General features: G+C 50.4%; 1 protein-coding gene across 1 annotated transcript in view; it reads left to right on the plus strand.

Moving 5' to 3' along the window:
• The window catches only part of TLL2 (tolloid like 2), a 115,393-nt gene that overhangs the window by 85,791 nt on the left and 3,753 nt on the right, over positions 1-25,849 (plus strand). The window contains exons 11-18 of the mRNA XM_081823729.1: positions 8,044-8,160; positions 9,169-9,314; positions 9,777-9,972; positions 17,508-17,633; positions 18,321-18,481; positions 19,122-19,302; positions 20,666-20,791; positions 22,765-22,892. Coding sequence (XP_081679855.1) covers positions 8,044-8,160; positions 9,169-9,314; positions 9,777-9,972; positions 17,508-17,633; positions 18,321-18,481; positions 19,122-19,302; positions 20,666-20,791; positions 22,765-22,892 — 1,181 coding nt within the window. The remainder of the gene's footprint in view (positions 1-8,043; positions 8,161-9,168; positions 9,315-9,776; positions 9,973-17,507; positions 17,634-18,320; positions 18,482-19,121; positions 19,303-20,665; positions 20,792-22,764; positions 22,893-25,849) is intronic.

Consider the following 25,849-nt stretch of genomic DNA (forward strand, 5'->3'; position numbering starts at 1 on the left):
AAAAGAGTTTAAATGTTCAACAGTGTGGGTTTGCTGAAAACATTGGGATACATCTTTCCAGGGGAAAACTATTCAGCCACTAAAAATAAAGGTGGAAGTGCCTACTTATTAATACAGGAAGGGGTTCCTGTACGTTGTTACACAAAAAGGTGTTACAAAAGAGAACATGCAGTTGAATTCCATTTTAATAAAAACACATGTATATGTATATTTTGCAGGTTTTGCAAACTCAGATGCCCTCAGAAATAAGACCTACATGAGGGCTATGGGGTTGGCATAATAAACGAAGGAGTGGTGGGGAGTGTAGCAAAGTGAACAGTGAATATCTTGACCAGAATTACTCAAAGCAAAATTAAAATTAAAACATGTACAGGTTGAATTCACCTGGAAGAAACCATTTTGTGATCTACAGTATAAATATCAAGTAAAATTGTAAACGTAAATAACACAGTGGTTATTTCAGGATGATGGAGCATTTTCTTTAAAAAATTATTCTGGGGATGCCTGGGTGGCTCAGTCGGTTGGTTAGGCGTCCGATTCTGTTTTTAAGATTTTACTTATTTATTTGACAGAGAGAGACACAGCGAGAGGGAACACAAGCAGGGGGAGTGGGAGAGGGAGAAGCAGGCCTCCTGTGGAGCAGGGAGCCTGATGCGGGGCTCAATCCCAGGACACTGGGATCATGACCTGAGCTGAAGACAGATGCTTAACGACTGAGCCACCCAGGCGCCCCTAGGTGTCCGATTCTTGATTTCAGCTCAGGTCATGATCTCAGGGTCGTGAGATAGAGCCCTATGTCGGGCTCTGCTCTGGGCGTGGAGTCTGCTCAAGGATTCTCCCTCTCCCTCTGCACCTTCCCCACCCTCTACCCTGTATGCCCTCTCTCTCTCTTAAAAATTTGTTTTATTCTGTTTTTCCTGGTTTAGCTATATTTTCTAATTTTTCTACAATAAGCATATACCCTTTCTGGGAGATGCACAGTGCATGAACTCATATGTGAAAAGGCAACTTGGACCTTTCAGCGAGAGGCAGTGGGCAGGTGGCATAAGGAGAAAGGTCAGTTCATTCAGGATTGGTCGCCAATCTGCAATCTCCCATGGGTGACCCAAAAAGATGAAAGTATAGAGAACCAATTGCATGGTGTCCTGGGAATGGACATAGGGACTCATTTGGCTCAGGAATAGCAACAGCTGAGCCAGGGAGGGAGGCAGATTAAAAGGAGCCAGATGGAATGGTTTTGGCTGATAGTGGATTGTCCTCATTTTTAGAGCAGTAGTAGGGTGGGCTTCCAGCTTGACAAGTCTAAGCCCTCAGTGAGATCTTTGTCCCTGGCATATCCTCACATGGGCAGAAAAGCCACACCGGTTATGCTGTGAACGGCTGGCTTGGGAGTGAGCTGCTGTTGGGACAGCAGACGAGAGATGGAAACAGGAGGAGAGGAGGAGAGTTAAGCTGGGGAGTTCCGTGGCCAGACCAAGCCTGACTTCAAGTCAGATTCCGGGTAGGTCAGAAGAGATAGGGACAGAGGGTCTGGCTGGACCCGAGGGGGCCTGGCAGATACTAAGCTCTGTATTAGGGTCTCAGCCAGGTCAGCTTTCATTGGGAATAGCACCTAAACCCCTTCTGTCCAGAGGACCGTGAGTTTAAATTCCTAGAGGTACAAACAGATAGGAATTTGTGTGCACTCGCGCTCAAGAAAGCAGCCATGGCAGGCTCTGCGTGGGGGTACCAGGTTACTGCCATCATCAGTGGGGTAGTTCGCCGTCGCGGTAGGCAAGCCAGGCACAGACAGGAGTGTGCACGCTACAGGACAAATGGGTTTGGTTACCTGATGGCAAGGTGGAGGCTGCCTGCCCTGGATTTCTGCTTCCCGTCTCGTGCATGCTAGCAGCGAAGGAGGCATGGCTTTAGAGTTAATACTGACTGGGTGTGGCAAAAAGACGGAGGGCGACATTCTGGGTAGCAGAGGTTCCTGAACCTGGCTGGACATCAGCATCTGCTGGGAAGATTTCTATGAATACAGATCCTTAGGAGACTACCGAATCAGAATCCCCATGAGCCGGGTCAGGGAATGATCCTGCTTCTCTGTAAATGTATGTGCTTGGGTGCTTGTTAGCACCACATACATAGAAAGGGGACCGCAAGGGTGCTTATCAAACAACTGAAGCTGGTTACCCCTGAGAAGGGCAGCACAGAGGTGCTGGGCAGCTTGGTGGTTTGGTTTGTATACTTCTGGATCGTTCTACATCTTTTACAAGAATGCATTCAGGTAGTATTTTATAATTAAAAAACTACAAAAGGCTGTGTGGGATGAGTTTCAGTGACAACATGGAACCATGGACCCCTCGACCTGGCAGGGATCTTAGAGTGTTATCTTGATCTAGAGATCTTATCCCCACTTATCCCACACCTTCCCCGGGAAATCATGCTCCTCGAGTGTGGACCCACTCGCTAAGTCCACACAGCTAGCTAGGGGCTGAGATGAGACCAGAACTCAGAGGCCCTGGTCATGGGGAGTGGGGACTGCTGCATCTGAGAAGGGTATCCCCGTAGGATGGTCAGATAAGATGCGTGATTCAGTGTTTATCTGAAATTCCAATGTGACTGGCCTTCCTGTATTTTTGTTTGGGAAATCTGGCAACCCTAACCGCCCCCACCCCCTGGAGGAATGCGGTAGACTCAAAGGGCTCAGGGGAAGCAAGCTCTCTGTTACTGAAGTTCCCTAGAGAGGGCCGAGACACGCTCCTGAGAGTGGGCACAGCCAGAGACATTTCCAGGGATTCCCTTTTCTTGAACTTGAAACAAGAATTTTCTCACCACAGATCCTGGTGTTTCTGGTTACACTTTCATGGGTGAGTTGGGGCTTTTGCCATTCGTTGTTGTCGGTGACGGTTTGTTTTGTTTGGGTTTTGTGTGAGGTTTTTTTTGGCTCATATTTTACACACTTTTGCAGTATGTGTGTGTGTGTGTGTGTGTGCTGAGTGTGTCGCAGCCAAGGCATGGCCCAGTGCCTGTAACCGTCATTCTTCGTTTGCAGGAATTCTCCTTTGCCAACTATTTGGCCCTGCTCTGATGTTTCCAAATGCAGTTGTTAGTGCACTTTTGTGTTTGGAACAAGTGTATTGTGTGGGCCGAGCTGGTCCCTGGGAGGGGTCAGTGCCATGAAATCTGCTGGGAGGAGGCAGGTCAATGCCCCTTTGGCAGGAGGGAGAGCGGATTAGGGTGGATTGTGAAAGTATGCATCTTGCTCTGAAAAACTGTGCATTGCATATTTTCCCAGGGCAGTGTGTGAAAATCCAGGCATAATGGACGCATAACTTTTTATGAATGAACCCTTTATGACTCCCCATGGAGCCCACTTGTAGTGTCCTCATCTGCATTTCCTCTTCTTGATATCCTTATTAAACTCCTCCTCCAAAGCCAGGAACCAGATTCGGTTTAGGGATTTGCCACCTTTTCTCTAGTCCAGCTTCTGCCCAGCCTGTTCATTCTCTTGGAAGGGGGCTGTTTGGGACCCACCGTTTCACAAAGTGATTAAAGAGAAATGTAAGTAGAATGAGAATAGTTCACAGCTGGTTAAAGGTATCAAATTGGTTTTTCTATTTCAGGGGTCACTCGTGAGACTGCACCTGAAGTGGGGAGGAACGGGGCGGGGGGGGGTGCGGTGCTACAAAGAGAATTTACCAGTAAACTTAAATACTGTCGTGTTAATTGGATTCCCCTCCCTTATTTCTGCTGGAGGAATTACTCGAACAATGCACTTTTTTATGCAGAACTGTCTTTGGGCATTCTGTAACACTGCCATGCACACAAAAGCCCCTCTCCCCCCATTCCCTGCAGTGGTCGGGGGGGGGGGGGGGGAAGTTCAGAAAGACCAGGCCGGCCAATTGGTGTCGCGTGGCCCCACTCCTGGGGCTCTCTGGGCCGGGGCAGTCTCCCAAATGAGCAGAAACGATGGCGGGAGTCAGACAGCCCGATTGGCATTGCCACAAGCTCTCCGTATGGTTGGAGGCTTTGATCCTTGTTCCTAAATGTCTGTGTCCAAACCGGGAACGATGTGTACATTCCCAGAGAGCATATTTCATATCTGTTCATCCAAAAGCGGACCGTGTCCAGAATCCCACCCCAAACAGAGAAGTTCCTTTTGATGATGGTGGCTGTGGTTGATGAAGTAGGAGGTAAAGTTGATGAGGAAGGTCAAGATCCCAGACTGCTGAGGTTCAAGTCCCGCTTCACTTACAACTTTGAGTGTAACTCAAAAATGCATGTAACTCAACTCAAATTCTTCAATCCTCGGTTTTCTCATAACCTAGATTACTAATAGTACCTAATTCCGGGGGGAGCAGGATGCAGTTAGATCATCTGCGTAAGGTGCTTAGGACAGGGTCATGCTCGCTAACAAAGGACTTTCGTTAGAACCATTACGGTGGAGATGAGAGTGTTGAGAAAAGAGTCAGGGGCAAAGTAGAGGGTTTTAGTTAAGAGTTACACGGTGATTGGGGGAGAGAAGTTACTTAGAAATAATCTGTAATTTATCCTACCAAGTCTGGCTTTGCAGTAATTCCTCCCTCCTCCAGAGTAGTGAGCAGACCGGGGTTCTCCTATGGTCCAATGGTGGGTGGTTCATCTCATCCGGTTGGGTTCTTAGGCAGCAAGGCAGGTATGGGAAGTCCCTCTCTTTTTTGGAAACAGTCTCCAGCGGCTGTGACAGCTGGGGTTTTAAAAGGAGAGATTTGGACTTGAAACTTGGTTTGGCTAAGAAGGAATTCCTTTTGTGACCCCACGTTGTTGCAATGCTGTTCAGCAGCCCTGTCTCCTCACTGGTAAGCAATACCTCCCCACGCTTACGTGGTGCTTCCAAGAATTAATTGACAGTCATTGGCCATGCCAGAGTAACCATTATTGAAAATTTATAGGCTTCTGATGGACTGTTCCTTGCCAAATTCTTGGCAGAAGTTTCAGCTCATCTAACTTAATGTTAAGCTCACCAAATCCAAAGAGCTGCAGGTGGCCAGAATCGGAAGGAAACAGAAGATTAGCAGCTTCTACCCCATGTCTCCCCAAAGAATGTATCCACAGTTGGCCATCAGGAAATGTCCACAGTGGTCTTTATTCCTCCCCAAACCTCACTCCCCCCATTTCTCAGAAGGGAAAGGAGAGTTATAACTTCAAGTGGTGTTGGCAATAAGGGAGTACCCACTAAATATCTGTTGAATAGACATAAAAAATATTGAGATATAATTCACATATAATACAACTCACCATTTAAAGTAAACAAGTCAACGATTTTTAGTATGTTCACAGAGTTGTGCAACCAACCATCATCATAATCAATTTTAGAACATCTTCATCACCCCAAAAGAAAACACATCCATACTCATTAACAGTCACTCCCCATTTCCCCAATATTACATGGATTTTTGAGTGACTCTGCAGTCAGTGCTTGAGAGAACCATGACTTCCAGTCCAAATAGACCTTGACTGGTCTGTGTTGTGAACTGATCAGTACAACTCAGCTCATGTCCCACCCCAACCCCATTCCTGTCCTGCCGTGGCTGCCATCTTTAGATGGCATTAGGAATTATAGAGTCAAGGATTACTATACACTGGGAAGGCATGGCCATCGGCCTCTTCCTCTGTAGAAGATCCAAATTTCAGACTTGGATCCGAGTGTCTGAGGAATATACATTTATTTGTATTTTTTCCATAACAGAATTTCAACAGCAATTATGAGCCCCTTTCTATCAGGTAGTGGGAAGTTAATTTCAGTCAGATTGTGTTTTCTTCCCTTGAGGGGTCCGGTAAGGGATATACTTTCTGCCAAGGCATGGTGGCAGGGGACGCATCCATATTGCCATCCCAGCTGGCTTTGCTGGATGTTCTCATGCCTGGTCTCCAGCCCTCTGTCTGAGCACAGAATCATAAGTGGCTGCTGGGCCTCTTCTTGTCTCAACTCTAGGCCAGTTCAGATCAGTGCCGAGTCCACATCTCCCTAGAAGACATTCAGTGCGTGATGTCCTGTGGCTCCCCACATCCTCTGGACTATGGGAAAGTCACCTCCATACCCCCTTTGCCTGAAGAACTCTGCATGCCTGTCTCCTGGCCTAATGTCTGGATGAACCATGTCGATGCTCCTATTCTGACCCCAGGTTTATGGGGATCTAAGATCTTGTTGCCCCTTCAGGCTCTGCCCAGTGACTGGGGGCACAGTTCTGTCCTTCTCCCAGATCCTTTTTTATTTTTTTTTTAATTTTTATTATTTTTTAAAGATTTTATTTAAATTCAAGTTAGTTAATGTATTAGTTTCAGGAATAGAATTCAGTGATTCATCGCTTACATGTAACACCCAGTGCTCATTCCATCAAGTGCCCTCCTTCATGCCCATCACCCATTTACCCCATCCCCCCCACCCACCTCCCCTCCGGCAGCCCTCAGTTTGTTCCCTATAGTTAAAGTCTCTTAATGGTTTGCCTCCCTCTCTGTTTTTATCTTATTTTATTTTTCCTTCCATTCCACTATGTTCATCTGTTTTGTTTCTTAAATTCCACATGTGAGTGAAATCATATATGGTATTTGTCTATCTCTGACTGACTTATTTTGCTTGGCATAATACCCTCTAGTTCCATCCACATCATTGCAAATGGCAAGATTTCATTCTTTTTGATGGCTGAGTAATGTCTGTCCGTGGACATCTGGGCTCTTTCCATAGTTTGGCTATTGTGGACATTGCTGCTATAAACATTGGGATGCAGGTGCCCCTTCAAATAATTATTTTTGTATCCTTTGGATAAATACCTAGTAAAGCAATTGCTGGATTGTAGGGTAACTCTATTTTTAACTTTTTGAGGAACCTCCATACCGTTTTCCAGAGTGGCTGCACCAGCTTGCATTCCCACCAACAATGTAAGGAGGTTCCCCTTTCTCCACATCCTTGCTGACATCTGTTGCTTCCTGACTTGTTAATTTCAGCCATTCTGACTGGTGTGAGGTGGTATCTCATTGTGGTTTTGATTTGTATTTCCCTGATGCCCAGGGATGTTGAGCATTTTTTCATGTATCTGTTGGCCATTTGTATGTCTTCTTTGGAGAAATGTCTGTTCATGTCTTCGACCCATTTCTTGACTGGATTATTTGTTTTTTGGGTGTTGAGTTTGATAAGTTCTTTAGATATTTTGGGTACTAGCCCTTTATCAGCTATGTCATGAAAATATCTTCTCCCATTCCGTAGGTTGCCTTTTAGTTTTATTGATTTTTTTCCTTTGCTGTGCAGAAGCTTTTTATCTTGATGAAGTCCCAGTAGTCCATTTTTGCTTTTGTGTCCTTCTCCCAGATCCTTAAACCCATTCAGGGTCTCTATCATCCTTTTCCATCAAGGGTCATAGCTCAGGTTGGGACAGCATACGGGGTCCTTCTAGAGGGTCCATGGTCCCCTCTCTAATCCTCTCTCTCCCTGGGTCCGTCACTCATCTGTCCTAGCAATCTTTCTAAGACTACAAGGGTGAAGATGGAAGAATGTGCTCTCACTCATTGAGTCCTCTTTCAAACCTTTGTAATTGTGACTAGGCTTGTGAAATTCAAGAGCCTAGAAGATTTGATTTTTTTGTCATATGTTCTCTGGCATCCCTTTTCTGAGGCAAGGAAAGCAGAATGTCTTCCCAAAGGCATGCCACCCCCCCAAAAAAGGCACGTATGTAGTAGGAAATACCGAGGGAGGAAATGTTCATCGCGGCCTCAGACCGTTACCCCCCACGCCCGCAGCACCCGTACCCGACCCACGTGGCAGAGGAGGGGGTGCCCGGGCTTACTCTGGGTCCTTTAGTGACTGGAGTCTGGAATGCTCTTGAAGTCGGCCTGGAAGAGACACACAGGCTGCGTGACTGCCTCCTTCCGTCCTTTGTTCTTGTATGCGCGACAGGATGGGTCGCCACGGCCAAGGTTCCTGCTCACCTGGAGCGCCACTGAAGAAACGCCGCTTCCTGTGGGTCTGTAATGAGTCTCTTGTTGCTGGCTGCGGCAACCTGACCAGTCTTTTCCACTTCCCAGGTAGGTTTTGCGGCGATGAAGTCCCGGAGCCCCTCACCTCCACGGACAGCCGGCTCTGGGTGGAGTTCCGGAGCAGCAGTGGCATCTTGGGCAGGGGTTTCTTCGCGGTGTACGAAGGTGTGTTCACGACGACAGAAGCCCCCTGGGGAGCCCTTGATGTGCCCTGACCTTCACATGCAGCGCCCCCCAGGCATGCGTGGAAGCTGCCAGAGCCAGGAGGGTGGGGGTACCCCCCACAGGGGCTGGGCTGAGGCGTCCCCCCCCCCCGGGGCCCCTTCCTCCGCACTCTGGAAGCAGAGAGGCCAGCTGTGCCTCCTTCAGGACAGGTGTCGTCTACCTGTCACCACCCCGCTGAACTCCATTCCAGTGCAGCTGCGTGGGGGGGCCTGTCCGGGGTAGAGAACCCCGAGCCCGGGAGAGCAGCCTCCGAAGAGCTGTGTGAGCCTGAGCAAAGGACCTAACCTCTCTGGGCCTCTGTTTGTTTCATTGATGAAAAGAGGACTTTGGGCAACATCAGGATATTTACAACTACATTTCTTGAAAGGGCCTCCGAGGCCACCTTGGTGGTTGAGTTGAGGAAACAAATAAGTCTGGGCTCCAGGCAACTGCCCCCAGGGCATTTCTGCTAAAGTTTGTTCCACGTATTGGGTAAATTATAATTTTGGAGAGGCCAAGATTTTGTTTTTATAAAAGAAATAACCTGTGTGTGTGTGTGTGTGTGTACGTACGCACACACATGTGCGTCCCTCTGTGTCAGCGGTCCCCTACCCTCTACGTTAGAATCACTTGGGGAACTCACTGCTACTTGGAGCTCCCCCAGACCCCATGCCTCAGAACTTGTAGGGCTGTGACCCCTGCTTCCACAGCTTGGAACATTCCCCAGGTGATCGTGATGCACAGCAAAGGTGGAGAACCGCTGCCTTACCTGGCTATTTTCTTTATATGAAAAAAATCCAGAGTTGCAAACAGATGAAATTGTGCCTTTCCAGAGGCACAGTCTCAGTTGGATGGAGATGAAAATGTTGCCACGTGGAGCCACCTAGTGGTGATAAGGGTGGCCACTCATTTCCTTCCTAAGGTCTGACCGGGGACCCCATTCCTCTTCTCCTGGCTCTCTTTCTAAAGCTACGTGTGGGGGAGACATTAACAAAGATGCTGGTCAGATTCAATCTCCCAACTACCCGGATGACTACAGACCTTCCAAGGAATGTGTTTGGAAGATTACGGTTTCGGAAGGGTTTCACGTGGGGCTTACCTTCCAAGCTTTCGAGGTGAGTACTGCTCGGGTTTTCTTCCCGAGAATGAAGTAAATGTCAACTCTGCTAGACACTCTGCTCCATAAAGATGGGTTTCCATTTTGTGGGTTGCAAACAGGAACCTAAGAGACCATTTCAAGCTCACGGTGCATTGTACCTGGACATTTGGCATCAAAATCTTTGCCAACTTTGAAATTGCGTCCACCTCCTTTCTGACCACCGCCCAGGGGAACTGAAAGTCTAGGAGGGGATCCCAGGAAGTTGTGCAGAACAGTTCTTCCCTGTGTATCGTCTTAGTCTGCACAGTTTGATTCTTCCTGGGCTTCCACAAGTAGGGGACAGCTTGGAGAGCCCAGGACACGCTTGGGTCCTTCTGCCTCCTGGTCAGATTTTTGAGAGTGTTATTTAAGTTCCCTTCTTACGTGAAAAAACAGGACCATCCGTCATCTTCCACGTTGCTTCTGTTTCTCTGTTTAGATCGAAAGGCATGACAGCTGCGCATACGACTACCTGGAAATCCGCGACGGCCCCACGGAAGAGAGCGCCCTGATTGGCCATTTTTGTGGCTACGAGAAGCCGGAAGATGTGAAATCCAGTTCCAACAGAATGTGGATGAAGTTTGTGTCCGACGGCTCTATCAATAAAGCGGGCTTTGCAGCCAATTTTTTCAAGGGTATGAATTAGCAGTTTGTTTCCATTTTTAGTCACAGGAAGAGGTATTGCCACCCCGGCTTAAGAATCACAAAACCCATATGGAACCTTAGCATCAAACAAGGCTCCCTGCGGGGAGAAGGCAGTGACCCATTTTCGAACTGCCCCTAACCGAGTTCACCACTGACTCAGGAGCAGGCAGGGCCTGGGCTGCTACAGGGCAGAAAGTTCTGCCACTGCACTTGGAAACTAGATTTAATAAGTTTACCAGGTCAAGTTAGTAAACCTCAGGGAAACTGAGCGTTGATAGTAAATATTCGTGTAGTCACTCTCATTAACTGAGCACCTGCTCTGTGTCAGGAACTGTGCAAAGTACTTGCTGGACATGATGTCACTTAATTCCCAAAATAACCCTATGCATTGGGTTTGGATCACGTTTGATTAGGGTTGAGAAGAGTTGCTTGGGAGTCACCCAGATAGTTAAGTGACAGATCAAGAATTCAAGTGCAGTCTGACTCCTAAGCCCAAACTCTTTCTACAGCATTGCCTCGCATTCCCTGATGTGGGCCGGAGAGGCAGCCTCCCTCTTCAGCTGCTGACGCACCAGCTCCCGGCCTTCAAGTCTCCCCTTGAGGGGGGTGGGGTGGGGAGGAGAGCGAGGGGTGCTCAGGGAACAAGCTTCCATGTGGTCTTGGGGGCCTGCTGTGTTGCAGAGTCTTGAAAGCGACCCAGAATGGCATGGGAAGCCCGCATTCCTGGCCCCAGCAGAAGGGGCTACTCAGGACTCCTCTGTCGGAGCAAGTCTCTCCTCTCAGGCTCTGGAAGCCCCTCAGACCACACTGTAAAAGGGAGGCCTGCATAGTCCCAAGCGCGTTGTGATCGGGCGCCCGGCAGCGCACCAGCACCCACCGAATGGTGTTAGCTAATCCACATCTGAGGTCTCGGTCAGTGGCACCACTCACGTCCAGGGAGAAGCCGCTTTCCCCTCTTTACCTCTTCTCCAAGGACTCCTGGCTGTGTCAGCCCAGAAATCCTGGTCCCTCTCTTACTCCCACTCTCTGCATCTGCCCCCTGTAGCCCTTTCTCGCAGGTTCTACACAAGTGCATGGGTGTCAGAGGAAACCCTCTCAAGCCGTGAGCCTGAGCAGGCAGCTCTTCGCCCTTACCGACACTTCAGGTTTCCTCTCTGTAAAACAAGGGGAAGAAATCTGCCCATTTTACCTGACCTGTCATGAAGCCCCACCGAAATGTTGGCTGTAGAGACACTTTATAAGCTGGGGAGTGCACCACAGATGTGTGATGTGTGGGGTTCTTCTTTGGTCTCGCGGCGTCTGGAAGAGCGAAACCCAAGCAGAAACAGAACAAGAATCATAATGCTGTGGATAATTGGAGGAAAAAATTGAGTCAATTCTTTCCCAAGTGAAAAAGCCAGGCCGCAGCAAGTGTATTTCAAATGCAGGTCAGCTTGTGGTTGAGATGCCTGGAAATTCACAGTCTGTGCCCCGCACCCCCCCGCCCACCCCCCCCGCCCCCGCCCCGGCCCAGACCACATGTGACCCAGCAGCAGCCACGCTCACTGGGTGGCCTGAAGCAAGTGACCCAAGTTCTCTGAACCCCGAATCATCCACTTCTAGAAATGACATATGAGGCTATAGCAGGGCTGTCGGGAGAAAATGAAACCGTGTCAGCAAATGCACACTGTCTAATGGTTAGTCCCATGAACTGTCTTTGCTAAAGAAGGAGTCTTTGAGGTGGTTATCGTTATCTCTGGCAAAAAAGGAAGTGACGATTTCTCCTTGCTATCACAAAAGGTTGCTATCAGTTTCTTGTGGCTGGTGTAACAAACTACCACCAACGTGGAGGCTTGGAACAACAGAACTTTTTCATCTTCCAGTTCTGGAGGTCAGATTTCCTTGCCTTTTCCCACATCTGGAGGAGGCCCCCGCATTTCTTGGCTCGGGTGCCCCTCCGTCTTCAAGCCAGCTCTGGACAGTTGAGTCTTTCTCCTGCTGTGTCACACGTCTGCTTCCATGGCCGCATCTCTTTCTCTGCCCCTGACTGTCCTCCTCCCTCTCTCAGGCATAAGGACCCGTGTGGTGACATTGGGCCCACCCACAGAATGCAGGATAATCTCCTATTTCAAGATCCTTAATTTAATCGCATTTGCAAAGTCCTTTTTGCCAAGTAAGCTAACGGATTCACAAGTTCCAGGGACTGAGATGTGGACGGCTCCAGGAGGCCAGATTTTGCTTCCCACCTGTCACGAATGATTAGAAGGATTTATTCTAATTCTGTCCTCCTCCTCTGACGTCCACCCTCCGCTCTGCAAATTAGGCGTTGGGGAGTTAGTAACCCAGTGGCACCAACCCACCCACACCTCATTCCTGGTGCTGCTTCTAATGGTGATGCATGTTTTTGAGAGGACCGGCCAAAGCTGGAGATCAGGGTTACCAGATTAAAGAAAAAAAAGGGATGCCCAGTTAAGTTTGAATGTAAGATGAAGAATGATCTTTTAGTATAAGCATGTCCCAAACATTGCACACGTGGCTAAGAAATGATAAGAAATGTTCATCTTCAATTCAAATTTAGTTGAGCCCCCTGCGTGTTTTGGCGAGGCCAGGCGAGGCCAGGCGAGGCCGCGGACAGGCGTGCATCCCTCTGTGAAGCCAGGCTGGCGTGTAAGGCACCGACTGGCTGGCTCCGGGTATCCACGACAACCAGCTGCGTTTGCAGTTGGAAGATAGCATCTTCTCCTTCTGCCACAGTCAGCATTCATTCAGCAGTCATCAAGCCATGTGTCAGGTGCTGTGCTAGGCGCTGGGGACACAGGAAGGCACAGTCACTGTCCTCAAGAGCTCAGGCTGGTGAGAGAGGACTAAGGCAAACGGGTGGTGGCCGGGCCGCTGACGTGTGGACCTCGGAGGCACTCAACCCTGGGGGAGGGCACTGTGCCCATCCTCACACGTCAAGGGCATTTCAGTTCTCAGCTTGCAAACTTCTCTTTAGATGCCCATGAAGGTGTTAACCAAGGCCCATCTACACTAACTTAATGCACAGACCCAGCTTGGCGTCTCTTTTATGTCAGTGAGCTTGACCCTGAATCCTAAAAGAGGAACCAGGACTGGTGGAAGCCTTGGGGGGCCTCTTAGAGGGAAGAAAAAGGACTCTACTGAGTGTGCCAGAACCCACGTGAGTGATCTCGCTTTCTCTTCAGAACCACCCCATGGTCCGCATTACTATCACCCTCCTTTCACAGTTGAGGAAATGGAAGTTCTGAGGGGGCAGAGCCGAACAGACCCAGCATCTGCAGGGCCCCCCAGTGCATTCTTCCCGCTACAGAGACGTGCAAGTCACCGGCAAGTCAAGCGAGGGGCGTTCAATTTTTCATTAGTGTTTGTGGTTTGATTCTGAAACTTGTCACCTTTCTGCCCTCTGGGTCCCATGGGGACATGGGGGAAAGGGCCTTGGATGTAGCATCCGAGGTTTGGAATTTTGTCCTGCCTTCATCCCTCACAGGTGTCTGCTCTCAGGCAGGTCAGTTTTCCTTTCGGAGACTGGGTCATACCTGCTTTGTTCTCCACTGTACTCCCAGCATCTGGCCCACACCAGGCTCAGTAAATACTCACGGGGCAGGGAATGACTAGATCAAAGAGCACATGAGGCTCAGGTTCCTCACCTGTGGGTTGGACTTCCTGCTGCTTTCTCTGCCTCCTTTTTGGGGTTCCCAGGCGGAAGATTGAGGCAAGACCACAGTCTAGAGCAATGCTGTCCGACAGAAATAGGAAGCAAGTCACAAAGGTGAGCCATGTGATTTTAAACTGTCTAGCAGCTACCTTATCCCTCCCCCAAGAAAGAAACAGGTGGAATTATTTGAATATATCTTATTTGACCCAATATATCAATTTTATGACCATTTACCATCGCACACAGCACTGCCATTTTAATATGTAATTGATATACACAACATTAATGGCGTATTTTATGGGTTTTTTCATTCTAAGTCTTGGAAATCCAGTGTCTTTTTACACTCACAGCGCAGCTGAATTCAGACTAGCTACATTTCAAGGGTTTGACAGCCACACGGGCTGATGGTGACCACATTGGTCAGTGCAGGCCTTGGGACTGGACACGGCCAGCTTCCTCTGCCCAGCCTTTTTCCAGAAAAGCCATCAGTAGGCTGTCCTGGGAACACACAGAGCCCAGTGCGTGTGTCAGGACTTCTCCAGTGAAAGAAACTGGAAGATGAGCTGCAAAGTCCATGCAGAAGAGTTGGACCAAGAGAAAGAAACTCTTGCCTTGGTGCCAGTGGGCCGGAGGCTCTGCCCGGAGCCCAGATGGAGCACGGCACTGACCAAGGTGCCAGTTGGCCTCTGCATCCCTCTCCCGGTGCCGGATGGCAGTGTCTCTCACAGCCCACTGGCCTGGCAGCAGGCAGAGCTCATCTCCCCTTCCTGCCGGAGATGGCGGCATTTGAGGGTTGGCCATTTTGGTCGCACTCTCCTCACATAAAGAATATGATTCCATCTTGCTCCCCACAGTCCTCTGTCCCAGTGCCAAAGGACCACCATGGGGTGTTGATGAGGGGGACTGGCTTCCTGCAGGTGTTTCTTCAAAAGCTTACGCATATGCCCTGCCTTCTCATTCCTTAACTCTCTGCAGACAATTGTTGGCATCCTACCTGGGCCATCTCATTATCTAAGCAGGGAATGGTTCCTTCTTTTACTAATACGGCTTGAAGAAGGCAAAGGAGACAGAGCTACCACTTTGCAAGGCTGAGCCCTACCTTTTCAGCCTTTTCTCCTACCCCTCACACTTTCCCAGATTTTTCTAGGAGGCTTGGCCTTGACCACTGTAGCCCAGAGCAAGCGTGAATCTGTGGGCTTGGAGCAGATGCTACTTCATCACAGTGTGGAGGTGATTCCAAGGACACCCAGGCTCCCACTGAGAGCAGGGCACCTAGTACACTTCCATGTCATCCATCCAAGTTGGAGTAGGGTTGAAAATGTCCAAACATCCCACTGCTCTTGCTAGAGGGAGCTCAGATATAACTCTATAGCTTTCACCCACCTTCCTGGGCCAAACAAACATCCTCCCCTTCTAGTCCCTGGAGGAACTATATTCCCTTTGCTTTAGTCCCAAATCCAATCTACCATCCTCTCTCAACCCCACATGGTTAAGATGGTACCCGGAAACTTGTTCATCTGTGGTCTTCCCTTTCTTGCCTATGACAAACGTGTGTCCTTCCCATAGCCATATCATCTTCTGGCATCAGAGTCTCCCCCTTGCCCCTGACTTGATCCCGTGTTTATCTTGGTCTATTTTGATGGGCTTTTCCCATCATTCTTTTCTGCCCTCCCCCTGCACCCACCTGCCAGTTTCTTGACTCTGCTGTGCTGCCTTCCTGCCCATCTCTTCTTCCCCCACTGGCCCATCTTTGATGCAGTGTCCTTCCTTCTGTTTCTGCCTTGTCCCTCTCCCTTCGTCAGGCTGTACTACTCTGCTCTCACCTGATTCAGGTATGCCCAGGTAACCTTATCCTTTTCACTGCCCTCATCATTGTGTCTCTCCACCCACTGGGATTTCGAAAGCAACCTCGCTATTGTCTGTAGTGAGATCTATTGTGTATTGGATGTCTATATGCTAGGGACTTCACACACATCATTTTCAGCCCCCACTACCCTAAAAGCAGGTACTACTTTCATTCTGAAGCAGGGGGAAGGCTCAGAGAGGTTAAATTACCCAATTTGTTGGGGGCAAGACCCAGTATGGATCCAACCAAGGTCTGTCTGGCTCACTCGAGAAGCCAGGACTCTCCATTTTTCCTTATTATTGATTCTCCCTCCTTCTATACTTTCTAGCAAATGCCAGAGAAAGTGCTTTTCCTATTGTAAAGCAATAAGTAATTGCAGGATTGTTACTATTTTAGCATACTTCATATTTCATTTATTTGAGGCCATGGACAACTTCAACCCCCTGCCTAGAGCATGTCTCCTACACTCAGTTCCCCTACTGGTCAATTTATTTAAGCTTTGGCTGAGCCCAAGAACACGTCACTCTTACAATTACCTAAGTTTATTGCCCACTATGTGCAACGATGGGATATTCACAGGCCGTTCTTTACCCAGTGAAGAGCGAGCAGGTAGACGCGTGTGTTGTGCACCGTAGACGAGGAAGGCTGGAAGGAAATGGATCTGTTTGAGTGGGGGAGGGGCAGCACAGAGGGAGTCAGCCCGGTCAAAGGGTTTGCTTGTGCTGCAGGACCAGTGGAGGGACATTGCAAGGGGCCAAATGTTGACAATTCACATTTCAAAGGATAAGAAATACTTTTGAAAAGCAGCGAGAATCCTATCTCTGGGTGGATTTCGAGCAGGGTCTGCAAAGCCATCCATAAGTAATGTTATTAAAAGGATCGCTGCGTGAGGGCAGGACTGGGGGTCTTTCTGGGTCTTTACCAACTCTAAGATGTCCTGATTTCTCCCATTTTGTGTGTAATGTGGGCTTTGAAGATTTTGTGGCCGACCCTGTGCTTGCTCTCTTCCTACCTTCCGTGGTGTTATGAACCAATGCCACCCCCACCCTTTCTTCCTCCCAGATTGGGCTTTTTTGGTTTTGTCTTGTTTTGGAAGATGCCTCAGGGTTTTGTTGTCCCTTCGCTCAGCTCTCTGGCTCGGTGAGGCCACAGCCTCTCCTCTCAGGGATAGATGCACCAGAGCTTGGCACCAGAAAATGATGAGTTTTTCCTTTTATTTCCGATCCTCTTCTTGGAGATGCCCACGGCCTGGGTTTTTCTTTCCTCCAGTGATGCACGGGCTGACATTTCCGGGCAGACTCTCCAATTACCCCCGTGTTCCTCCTCGGGACGGCTCTCCTGGCATCCTACCTGCTGCTATTAACTGCCCCAAACATATCACTAGACACTTGTCAGCACCGAATCCCATCCAAGTCCCCTGCTAACTCAGTCTCACTGTGGCCTCTTCCTGCAGTTTCTCGGGGGAGTGCTGACTAACCTAAGAGCTCAGCGTCTTCTGTAACCTTGAAGATCTCCCTGGGCACACCGCTTCGGATTATTTCTAACATACAAAATCACAAGTTCTGGTTCTATCTCTAGAAAATTCTTCTACATCTTCATCTAGAAATGTGTCCCTTTGTTCTTACCCTTCACTTAATGTCCCTACGAAGTTCTATATTTGGGGAGAACCCCAATTCCATAGCATTAAAACTGATGACGTTTTGGTGAGGGACCTCTGAGATTTTTTAAAAATCACACTGTATACCCTGACTGAACCCTTCAAAGAACAAAATCATCCAGGCCTGATCTCCTCCAGAAGAACCCTGCTTCTGCCTAACAAGTTACTCTTATGTTCTCAAGACCTCCCCTTTGGCTAGAGCTGCTCAAGGTTTCTGAGACATGGACGTGAGCCTCCCGGGGAGGCATCACCAGGAGCCGTTCTTGTTCTTAGAGGACATTTGCCAGGCACCCTGGGATGGGGAATGAGATGGGGAACAGACCAGATGACTTTGTGATGATTTAGCTGGGGTCCCCTTCCTCTCCAACAGAGGTGGATGAGTGTTCCTGGCCAGATCATGGTGGGTGTGAGCAGCGCTGTGTGAACACTCTGGGCAGCTACAAGTGCGCATGTGATCCTGGCTACGAGCTGGCTGCCGATAAGAAGACGTGTGAAGGTTGGTGTTGGACCTGCCAAGCGAGAATGGGAAGGGATAAGGGGCCATTCTTAGGAGAAAGGGGGATGAGATGGGACCGTGGGCTGGCTGCGAGGTGACGTGATCTGTGATGGAGGGTGCCCCTGGCTCTTGGAAGGAAAAACAACTCCATCAAGTCACAAATGTGAGAGGGCTGCTGCCCAGATTATAAGAACTCCACCCTAGACACAATTCACACGATTATTCAGATAAAAAAATGAAAGCAAAGAAAAACCATGAGCACTTTTGCGTGACGCAACTAATTGCTCATTTCATTCATTCCACTTCTACGGGGCTGGTGTTCCGTTTTCCTTGCCCACCCGCATGATGCTGCTTGTTCATATAAGCCAGGTGAGGTGCATAGCTTGCTGCAAACATTCCTAAGTCTCCTTTGGTCCAAGTCATGTGGAGTCCCCAACTCTGCCACTGAGTGACAGGTAAGCACAGATGCATTGTCATCGTTTTACAAAGCGGTAAAGGCTTGTCCTCAGCGTCATCCCTCCAAATCCTCAGTTGAAGCAGACTAGAAGAAAGGATGCTGGATTAATCAGTTCAGATTGTCAAACTTTTTTTTTATTAAAGAACAGCAGGGCTTATTGCTGCTTGGGGGAAATCGCAGTCACTTGGAACTAAAACCAAATGAATTTTGCTTCTGTTTCTCCCGTGCAGTGGCCTGTGGCGGTTTTATTACCAAGCTGAACGGGACCATCACCAGCCCTGGGTGGCCGAAGGAGTATCCTACAAACAAAAACTGCGTCTGGCAGGTGGTGGCCCCTGCTCAGTACCGGATCTCCCTTCAGTTTGAAGTGTTTGAATTGGAAGGCAATGATGTATGCTTCTGCACTCTAACTGATTGTGTTGGGATGTGGCTCAGGGCTGCAAAGCAGCGAGGGGCTCAGCAGGTGGGGGGGGGGGTCGCTTCCTGCAGTCAGGGACTCTTTGCAGGGCAGAGTCTGGGGAGTGTTTGGTGTAGTGGTTTCAGCTGCGCACCCTCTGCAGACGTGATGTTTTGGTTCTCTTGTCACTGATAAATCCAAGAAGAATCAGGACCAGGGTGGAGGAGGCAGGTCTTGGGGGTGGGAGGTGGTCAAGACAAGTATGTCCCCTGGGGTAGGAGTCTGAGGGTTAGCGTCCAGGTGAGGGGAACTGAGGGGGTGAGATGCAGCTGGAGACCAGGATGGTGTGAATTGCCTGTCCCCTCCCTTGGGCAGTGGTCATGGGATGACCAAGTCAGCCAAGGCCCAGGTAGAGCCCCCCGCCCCCGCCCCAAGCAGCATGCTAGCATGAGTCCCCATGTCTGCACCTTGGGCCAGAGGGATCCCAGTAAGTGTTGAGAGGACCCTCCCACTGGACCTGGCTGAGCTGGTCTGGCCACCGGGCAGGGTGTGGTGTTCAGGAAGGGGGTCCTGCAGAGAGGCTAGGGTGGAGCCGTGGGAGTACCAGGGGGCTCCCCATGGTGCTCCCTTGCAGGTCTGCAAGTACGACTTCGTGGAGGTACGCAGTGGTCTGTCCCCCGACGCCAGGCTGCACGGCAAATTCTGCGGCTCTGAGATGCCCGAAGTCATCACCTCCCAGAGCAACAACATGCGTGTGGAGTTCAAGTCGGACAACACGGTCTCCAAACGCGGCTTCAGAGCCCACTTCTTCTCAGGTGTGTGTGGGTTTGGAGGCGAGGTCACGGGTCGCCTTGGCTGTGCAGGCTCTCAGGCTCTGGGGCACCTGCCCACCTCTCTCTGCCCACCGCCCCTACCCTCGCAGTAAAAATTCCACCTGGGAGGGGGCGTGCCTGGATCTGGGATTTTTTATATTGCTGGTTATATTATTACAGGGCTGTCATAACACACTACCACAAAGTGCATGGTGTGAAACAACAGAAATGTATTCTCTCGCGGTTGTGGAGGCCGGAAATCTGCAGTCAAGGTGTGGGCAGGGCTGTGCTCCTTCTGAAGGCTTTGGGAGAATCCTTCCTGGCTTCTAACTAGCTTGTGGTCCCCGTACTTAAGTGTTGGGTGGGCTTCATCTCTTTATTCTTTAAGGATTCTTCATTGTCCTCATGAAACTAAAACACCAAGTGTTCGGTGACACTTCACCATAGGGTTTGGTGAGGGCAGGGAGACACCACTGACCCCCGGAGTCATCCCGGTGTCGGGGGCCGGGGAGGGAGGCCGGTCCTCGGTTATCGCAGGAAGACGCTGGCTTGAGCTACAAGAACCACAGTGACAACAGCTAGGACTTGAGTTCGGACATCGTAACAAATACAAGCTAACACTCTCAGCTAGACGCTGTTCCAAGTACTTTCCCTGTACTAACTCATTTCCTCCTCCCAACAACCCTGTGACGTGAGGACGCATACTGGCTCCATTTTACAGGCGAGGCTACTGAGGCACAGAAGTCAAGGACTGCCCAAGGACACAACAGCTGGGAGTGGTAGAGCAGGACCGGCGCTCGGCAGTCTGGCCCGGGGCCCAAAGGCCTACCTACTCCACAGGCCGGAAGTGGCGTGGGGTCCGGGAGGAGGAGCCGAGGCTTCCGGGTCACACGGGCTGCTCGCTCACTGAGTGGCCCTGGGGCGTGTTAGTGTCCTCAGCCTCAGTTTCCTTACCTGTAAAGGGGGGGGGCATAGGCACCTGGCTCCTCAGGTTGCATGCTGTATAGCACGTGCTTCGGGAATTGCCCCTCACATAAATTTTCAGTACACGGCAGTTACTTTTATTATTGTTACCGTGACTATTCTTAATGTCAGCCTACCCTTTAAGGAGCTCCTTGTTTTGGCGGGCAGCAGGGTTGAAGGACACAAATGCTCATTCAAGTGCCGTAGGAGCCTGGGGAATTCAGTGTAGAGCAGGACCAGGTACGATCCAACAGATGCTGCCGCCACCCACCCCAGGAAGGGGACTCCCCAGGTCAGGGCAATCTGGGAGCCTCCCTGGCAGAGGCTACTTCTGAGTGGAGCTCTGCGGACTGAGGGGAGTCCCAAGGTGGCGCTTCCCCTGAGAGCCTGTCGATCTCCGCAGACAAGGACGAGTGTGCCAAGGACAACGGCGGGTGCCAGAATGAGTGTGTCAACACGTCTGGGAGCTACCTGTGCCGGTGCAGGAATGGGTACCAGCTCCTCGAGAACGGGCACGACTGCAAGGAAGGTGAGGCTGCACTGGGAGGCCAGGCTGGCCGTGGCTGCCGGCGGGTGCACGCGTGTGAGCGTGTGAGCAAGGGGCCCTCCTTGTCTGCCTTCCGCCTGCCGAAGGGCGGTGTTCCCCAGGGCAGCACCCTCCTTCAGGAGGATTCGGGGCCCTCAGGTGCCCTCATGGGGTTACTCTTGCAAAGCGGGTACGCCCCCAGGCTCCTGAATCAGACTACCACCTAGGCTTAAATCCTGACTCTGCTGCTTCACCGGCTGTGTGACCTTGGGCAGGTTACTTAACCTCTCTGAGCTTCCAGTTCTTCTATTTAAAAGGGACTAAACAGACCCTCTTCTTAAAGGTGTACGAGGAGTGAACGAAAGCGTGCCTAGAAAGTATTTCAGACAATCTGGCATCTATTAAGCACTTGACATGTCAATAAATATCAACCATCCATGTCATAATATTTTTTATCATATGCAGGTCTAATAGTAAAATAGAATTCAAAAAAGATTGCTCCCTGCTTCATTTACTACTGGAAGTTCAAGGCCAGATGCCTTTGAATGTCCAGGCATTCTGGAAAGAGCCTCCGTCACCCTGCCCTGTGAAGGGTGTTTGAGCATCTCTGATAAGCACACAGGCCTCTAGGCCTTGGCCCCAGCACAGGGCCCTGCAGAGGTGGTCAGAGGGAGGGAAGGGGTGCAGACTTCACGCCTCCTCTCCAGGATAAGCATTTCAAAGGTAGGAGATCTGATGGGGATGCACAGAGTCTGACCAGGCCTACCAGGGTGTTACAGGATGAGCTAAGACAGCTTCAGAAGCAGGGTGCGGCCACCCTCCAAGCCCAGCCCTGTGACATAGACATGGGCGGTCGTGGGTTGGTTGGGAAGCAGGTTGGAAGAACTTGGAAGGACGCATCCTTCTGGAACTTAAAAGTCTTTGTCACACTCCTGTGAGGTGGGCGTGGGCCAGAACAAGACTTGCCTCCCGTGGCGTGGGGGAGGCCCGGAGGGATTTAACCCCACTAAGGTCCCACCAGCTGAACAGTGGCTGCCTTCCTATGGGCTCCTCCAAGGGGTGGCAGCCAATGTCCCAGACGCTGAGCCCCTGCCCCTGTTGACATTTGTCCCCTGTGGGGCTGCAGAGTGGGGGCAGCGTTGAGCAGGAACCTCCCTTCAGCTGCTGCCTACCCCTTCCCACTTCCCCTGACCCGCCCTCAACTGCCGCCTCTGGCATCTTGTCCTGCAGCCGCAGGGCAGCGTTGGCAATGGGGGTGGGGGTGGGGGTGCACATCCTCAGTCCCTCTGTTTCCTAATCATTTACACCAAAGGCAGGCCTGGGTTCAAGTCCCCGCCCCGCCCCTTACCAGCGAGTCACTCACCCTCTCTAAAGTTATTTTCTTATTTGCAAAGTGAGAAGGATGAGATGAGGGAATGCATTCAAAATGCTTAGCGTCGTGCGCAGCACACCTTCTAGCTGTTGACCAAAACACTGCACCCTGAGCAAGTCGTGGGACCCCCTTTGCTAACAGCACCCTATAGCCAAGGCAACATCTGTAGCCGCCAAATGAAACTGCTTTGAAAATCGAAAGGAAATATACATGGAAGGCGTAGTGAAGACCTTCGTTGGCACTTGCTAAGACTTGTACATGTATTATCTCATTTAGTCCACATATCCCCCGACGAAGTCGGCACCCCTTTTACAAATAAGGACACCAAGGCTTGGGTAAGTGCCCAAGTCCCACGGCCTGCAGGCGGTGTGACCCACGTCCATGTGACCCCAGTGCCTGTGGTCTCAACCGCCACTAGGAAGGCAGCAAAACCAAATAAACTCTCTGGCCAGAGGACACTTGACTCAGGCTGAGCCCTGCCCCCACATTTGATCATGACCCCATGACAAATAAGAATGAGAGACGGATCCTCCCCCAGAGGGCCTCTGGTGCTGCCCACAAATGAACCGCTTCTCTCTGCATGTGTCTCCCCACCCCCCTCCAGCTGGCTGCGCGCACAAGATCAGCAGTGCAGAGGGGACCCTGGCGAGCCCCAACTGGCCCGACAAGTACCCCAGTCGGAGGGAGTGTACCTGGAACATCTCTTCCACCGCGGGCCACCGGGTGAAACTCGTGAGTCATTTTCATAGTTCACGGACAACACGGACTTTGGTTTCAGACAGACAGGGGGTTGCGTCTCTGCTCTGCCCCTTCCCAGCTCTGAAATTTGAGAAGGTTATTCAACACTTCCAGAACTCGGTTTCATTATCTGGAAAATGGGGATGCTAACGAAGCCTCCCTCGTGGGGCGGCTGCGCACAATTCAGAGGTGGTGGTAAGAAAAGCTCTCTAAATAGCACCTGTTCGCAGCAGTGCCTGTCTGCACAGATCGGGAGAGCTGACATTCAGTTGTTTCCAGCTGTAATTTTTGACAAAACGATACATTCCCGAGGTTAAAAAAAAAAGGAACCAGTACAGAGTGTTGGAAAGTGGAAATCAACCTTCTTGGGCGCGTGGGTGGCTCAGATGGTTAAGCGTCTGCCTTCGGCTCAGGTCATGATCCCAGGGTCCTGGGATCGAGCCCCGCATCGGGTTCCCTGCTTGGCGGGGAGCCTGCTTCTCCCTCTCCCTCTACTGTTCCCCCTGCTTGTGCTCTCTCACTCTATCAAATAAATAAATAAAATCTTAAAAAAAAAAAAAAAAACCTTCTAGATCCCCCATGCCCACTTCAGAAATGACGTCTCTGAACTTTTTTTGTAAATTCTACCAGAAATTTCCTATGCACATACAATAACGTATGGATATGCACGGGAAAAATATAGATCGTTTTTCTTGCCCAGACTTCTCGAATGGATTATCATTCAGATTCCTCCATAACTTACATTTTAAAAAATTAACAATAAGAGGTTAAGTTATGCTAATTCTCTCTTGAATTAAAAAATTAAAGTCTCTCATGCATATGGTTGTAGGTGTGCGCACCGTGCTCGGTTATTTCAGAGGAGAACTGAGTCTCTGGTACAAGTCTCGTTTCTCAGCCCCCAGAGACTCCCAGCTCCTGGAGTGTAAAACAAACCCTCTTGTCGGCTGGAGAAGGTATACTCCAGACAGAAGGTTTTTAAATGGGTCCTTCTGAATCTGGAGATTTGTAAGCTCTCCAGAAGGCATAGGGATGGTCCTCTGAAGTATGAGCCAAAAATGCAAGGAATGGAAGAGAATAAAGGAGAACGTGATGATGAGCAACGATCGGGGGCGACTTGCAAGGGTGTTTACTGGCCGGTGAGAGCGGTGAGGAGGACAGGTGGGTGAACGGACGCCCACAACGGAGCGCAGGTGCTGGGGTCTGTCTGTGCCAGGCCCGGGGCAGCGAGGGGTGGCGAAGGCAGAGCCCATGACCACAGGGTGCTCACAGCGGGCCCCTCATATGTACGGCTGCCCATGTGGGAAGTGCTTTCGGCGGCTTTCCTCGGTGTCAGAACAGCCTTGAATCTGGGTGAGGGTGAACTAAAGTGCCTTAGGGTAACGCTTCCCCCGCCCCAACGCTGCCCTCTGCTGGAGAAGGTTCTCAATGGCAACATACATCTCCGGCGTCGGCGGGGGAATGGCGCCCCCTGGGGGCGGGAACGCGCAGCCTGCACAACTGGAAGCCGCGCTTTTGTCCAAGCGCCACAAGACTTTCGTAGTTGCCGAACGTCTTCCCCTTCTTTACAGTGCTAAGGAACTAAAGCAACTGATCACTGGGGCCAGAGACCAGATCTCAGCTTTATAGACGTTCATACGTGTATGTGCTAGTTTTAAAAAAAACTTCCTTGGGAAGCGTATGGTGGATATCCTGATCATGCTCTTTTTTGCCACCAGAAAATGTGAGTTGAATACTTCCCAAGAAGCCGGTGTTTCACTGTATGGGGACAGCAACAGGGTGTCCCATGTGTGTCCCTCCCATTGCATCACCCACCCTGATGCTGCTGGTCTCCCCTCCTGCTCCTGCCCACTGTGTCTATACCACCCCCAAACCCAGCTCCCTTTCTATAAGGTGTGAAGAGCTTTGCCTGTTTCTACTGTTTGTCATTCCTGTGAAGGCCCGCACTGCTAATGATCCCTCTCCACCTCCATCTCTGTCCTGTCTCTCCAGCTACTCTCATGAATTCAGACTCCTCCTCGCCCCCCACTAATGGCCTCTCTTCCTGCTCTGTCATTTGGTCCAAGCCTTCATTTAACACTGTCCCCTCTCACCCTTCCCATCTCCCTGGCAGCTGCGGGCAGGCCATCGGTCACTCAGCTGCCCAGTCAGTCCCTAAGAAGCTCTACATTTAGGGTTTTGAAGCTTCATGCATGGCCTGGAATGGAGGGGCTCCCCTGGCCAGCTTTGGGGGACAGTCTTCAGGGGGCAGGGAGGAGGGGGACAGTATAGCCTGGTGATGGTTAAGAGTGTGGGCTGGAGTCAGGCTGGCTGGGGACTAAGTCCAGCTCCAGCCTCCTCTAGCTTGGAGGAGTAAGCTTGGGCAAGACATTTCTCTAAGACTCAGTTTTCCCCTTCTGCACATTGGGTCTAATACTAGCTTTTCCCTCACATCATCAGAATTAAGTGAGAAAATGTTCATGAACATTGGGCACAGGATTCTGCGCAGGAAAAAAAGCTCTCCTCAAATGTCAGCCACTGTGAGGATGCAGACGAGGAACAGCGTGCACTTCCTACAGCCTCATCCTGTCATTTGTACTGAAGGATCGCACAGCACAGAGGTTGAGGGCAGGGGCTCTGCAGCCAGACCTCCTGGTCATGGCCCAGCCCTACCAGTGGGTGACCTTGGGCAAGTCACCTGACTGCTCTGCGCCTCAGTTTCCTCATCCCATCCAAGGGGTGGTAGCGATAGACACAGCACAGGGGTGTGAGGATTATATGAGGTTATATTTGTAAAGCACTCAAAACAGCTCCTGACCTGGCTCGAGTCCTTGGTCTTTGCTGTCATCATCATTAAGTGAGAAGGAGCCTTGTGATGGGATGGAAGGAGCAGGGATGACCACAGCATCTCAGCTGTAGGAACCCGGCCATCTCACCTGCAAAGTGCTCATAGCAGCAGTCGTTCCTGTGACTAC

The sequence above is a fragment of the Leptonychotes weddellii genome, chromosome 6, assembly GCF_054177405.1.
Source record: "Leptonychotes weddellii isolate Sample4059 chromosome 6, ASM5417740v2, whole genome shotgun sequence".
Classification (NCBI taxonomy): Eukaryota; Metazoa; Chordata; class Mammalia; order Carnivora; family Phocidae; genus Leptonychotes; species Leptonychotes weddellii.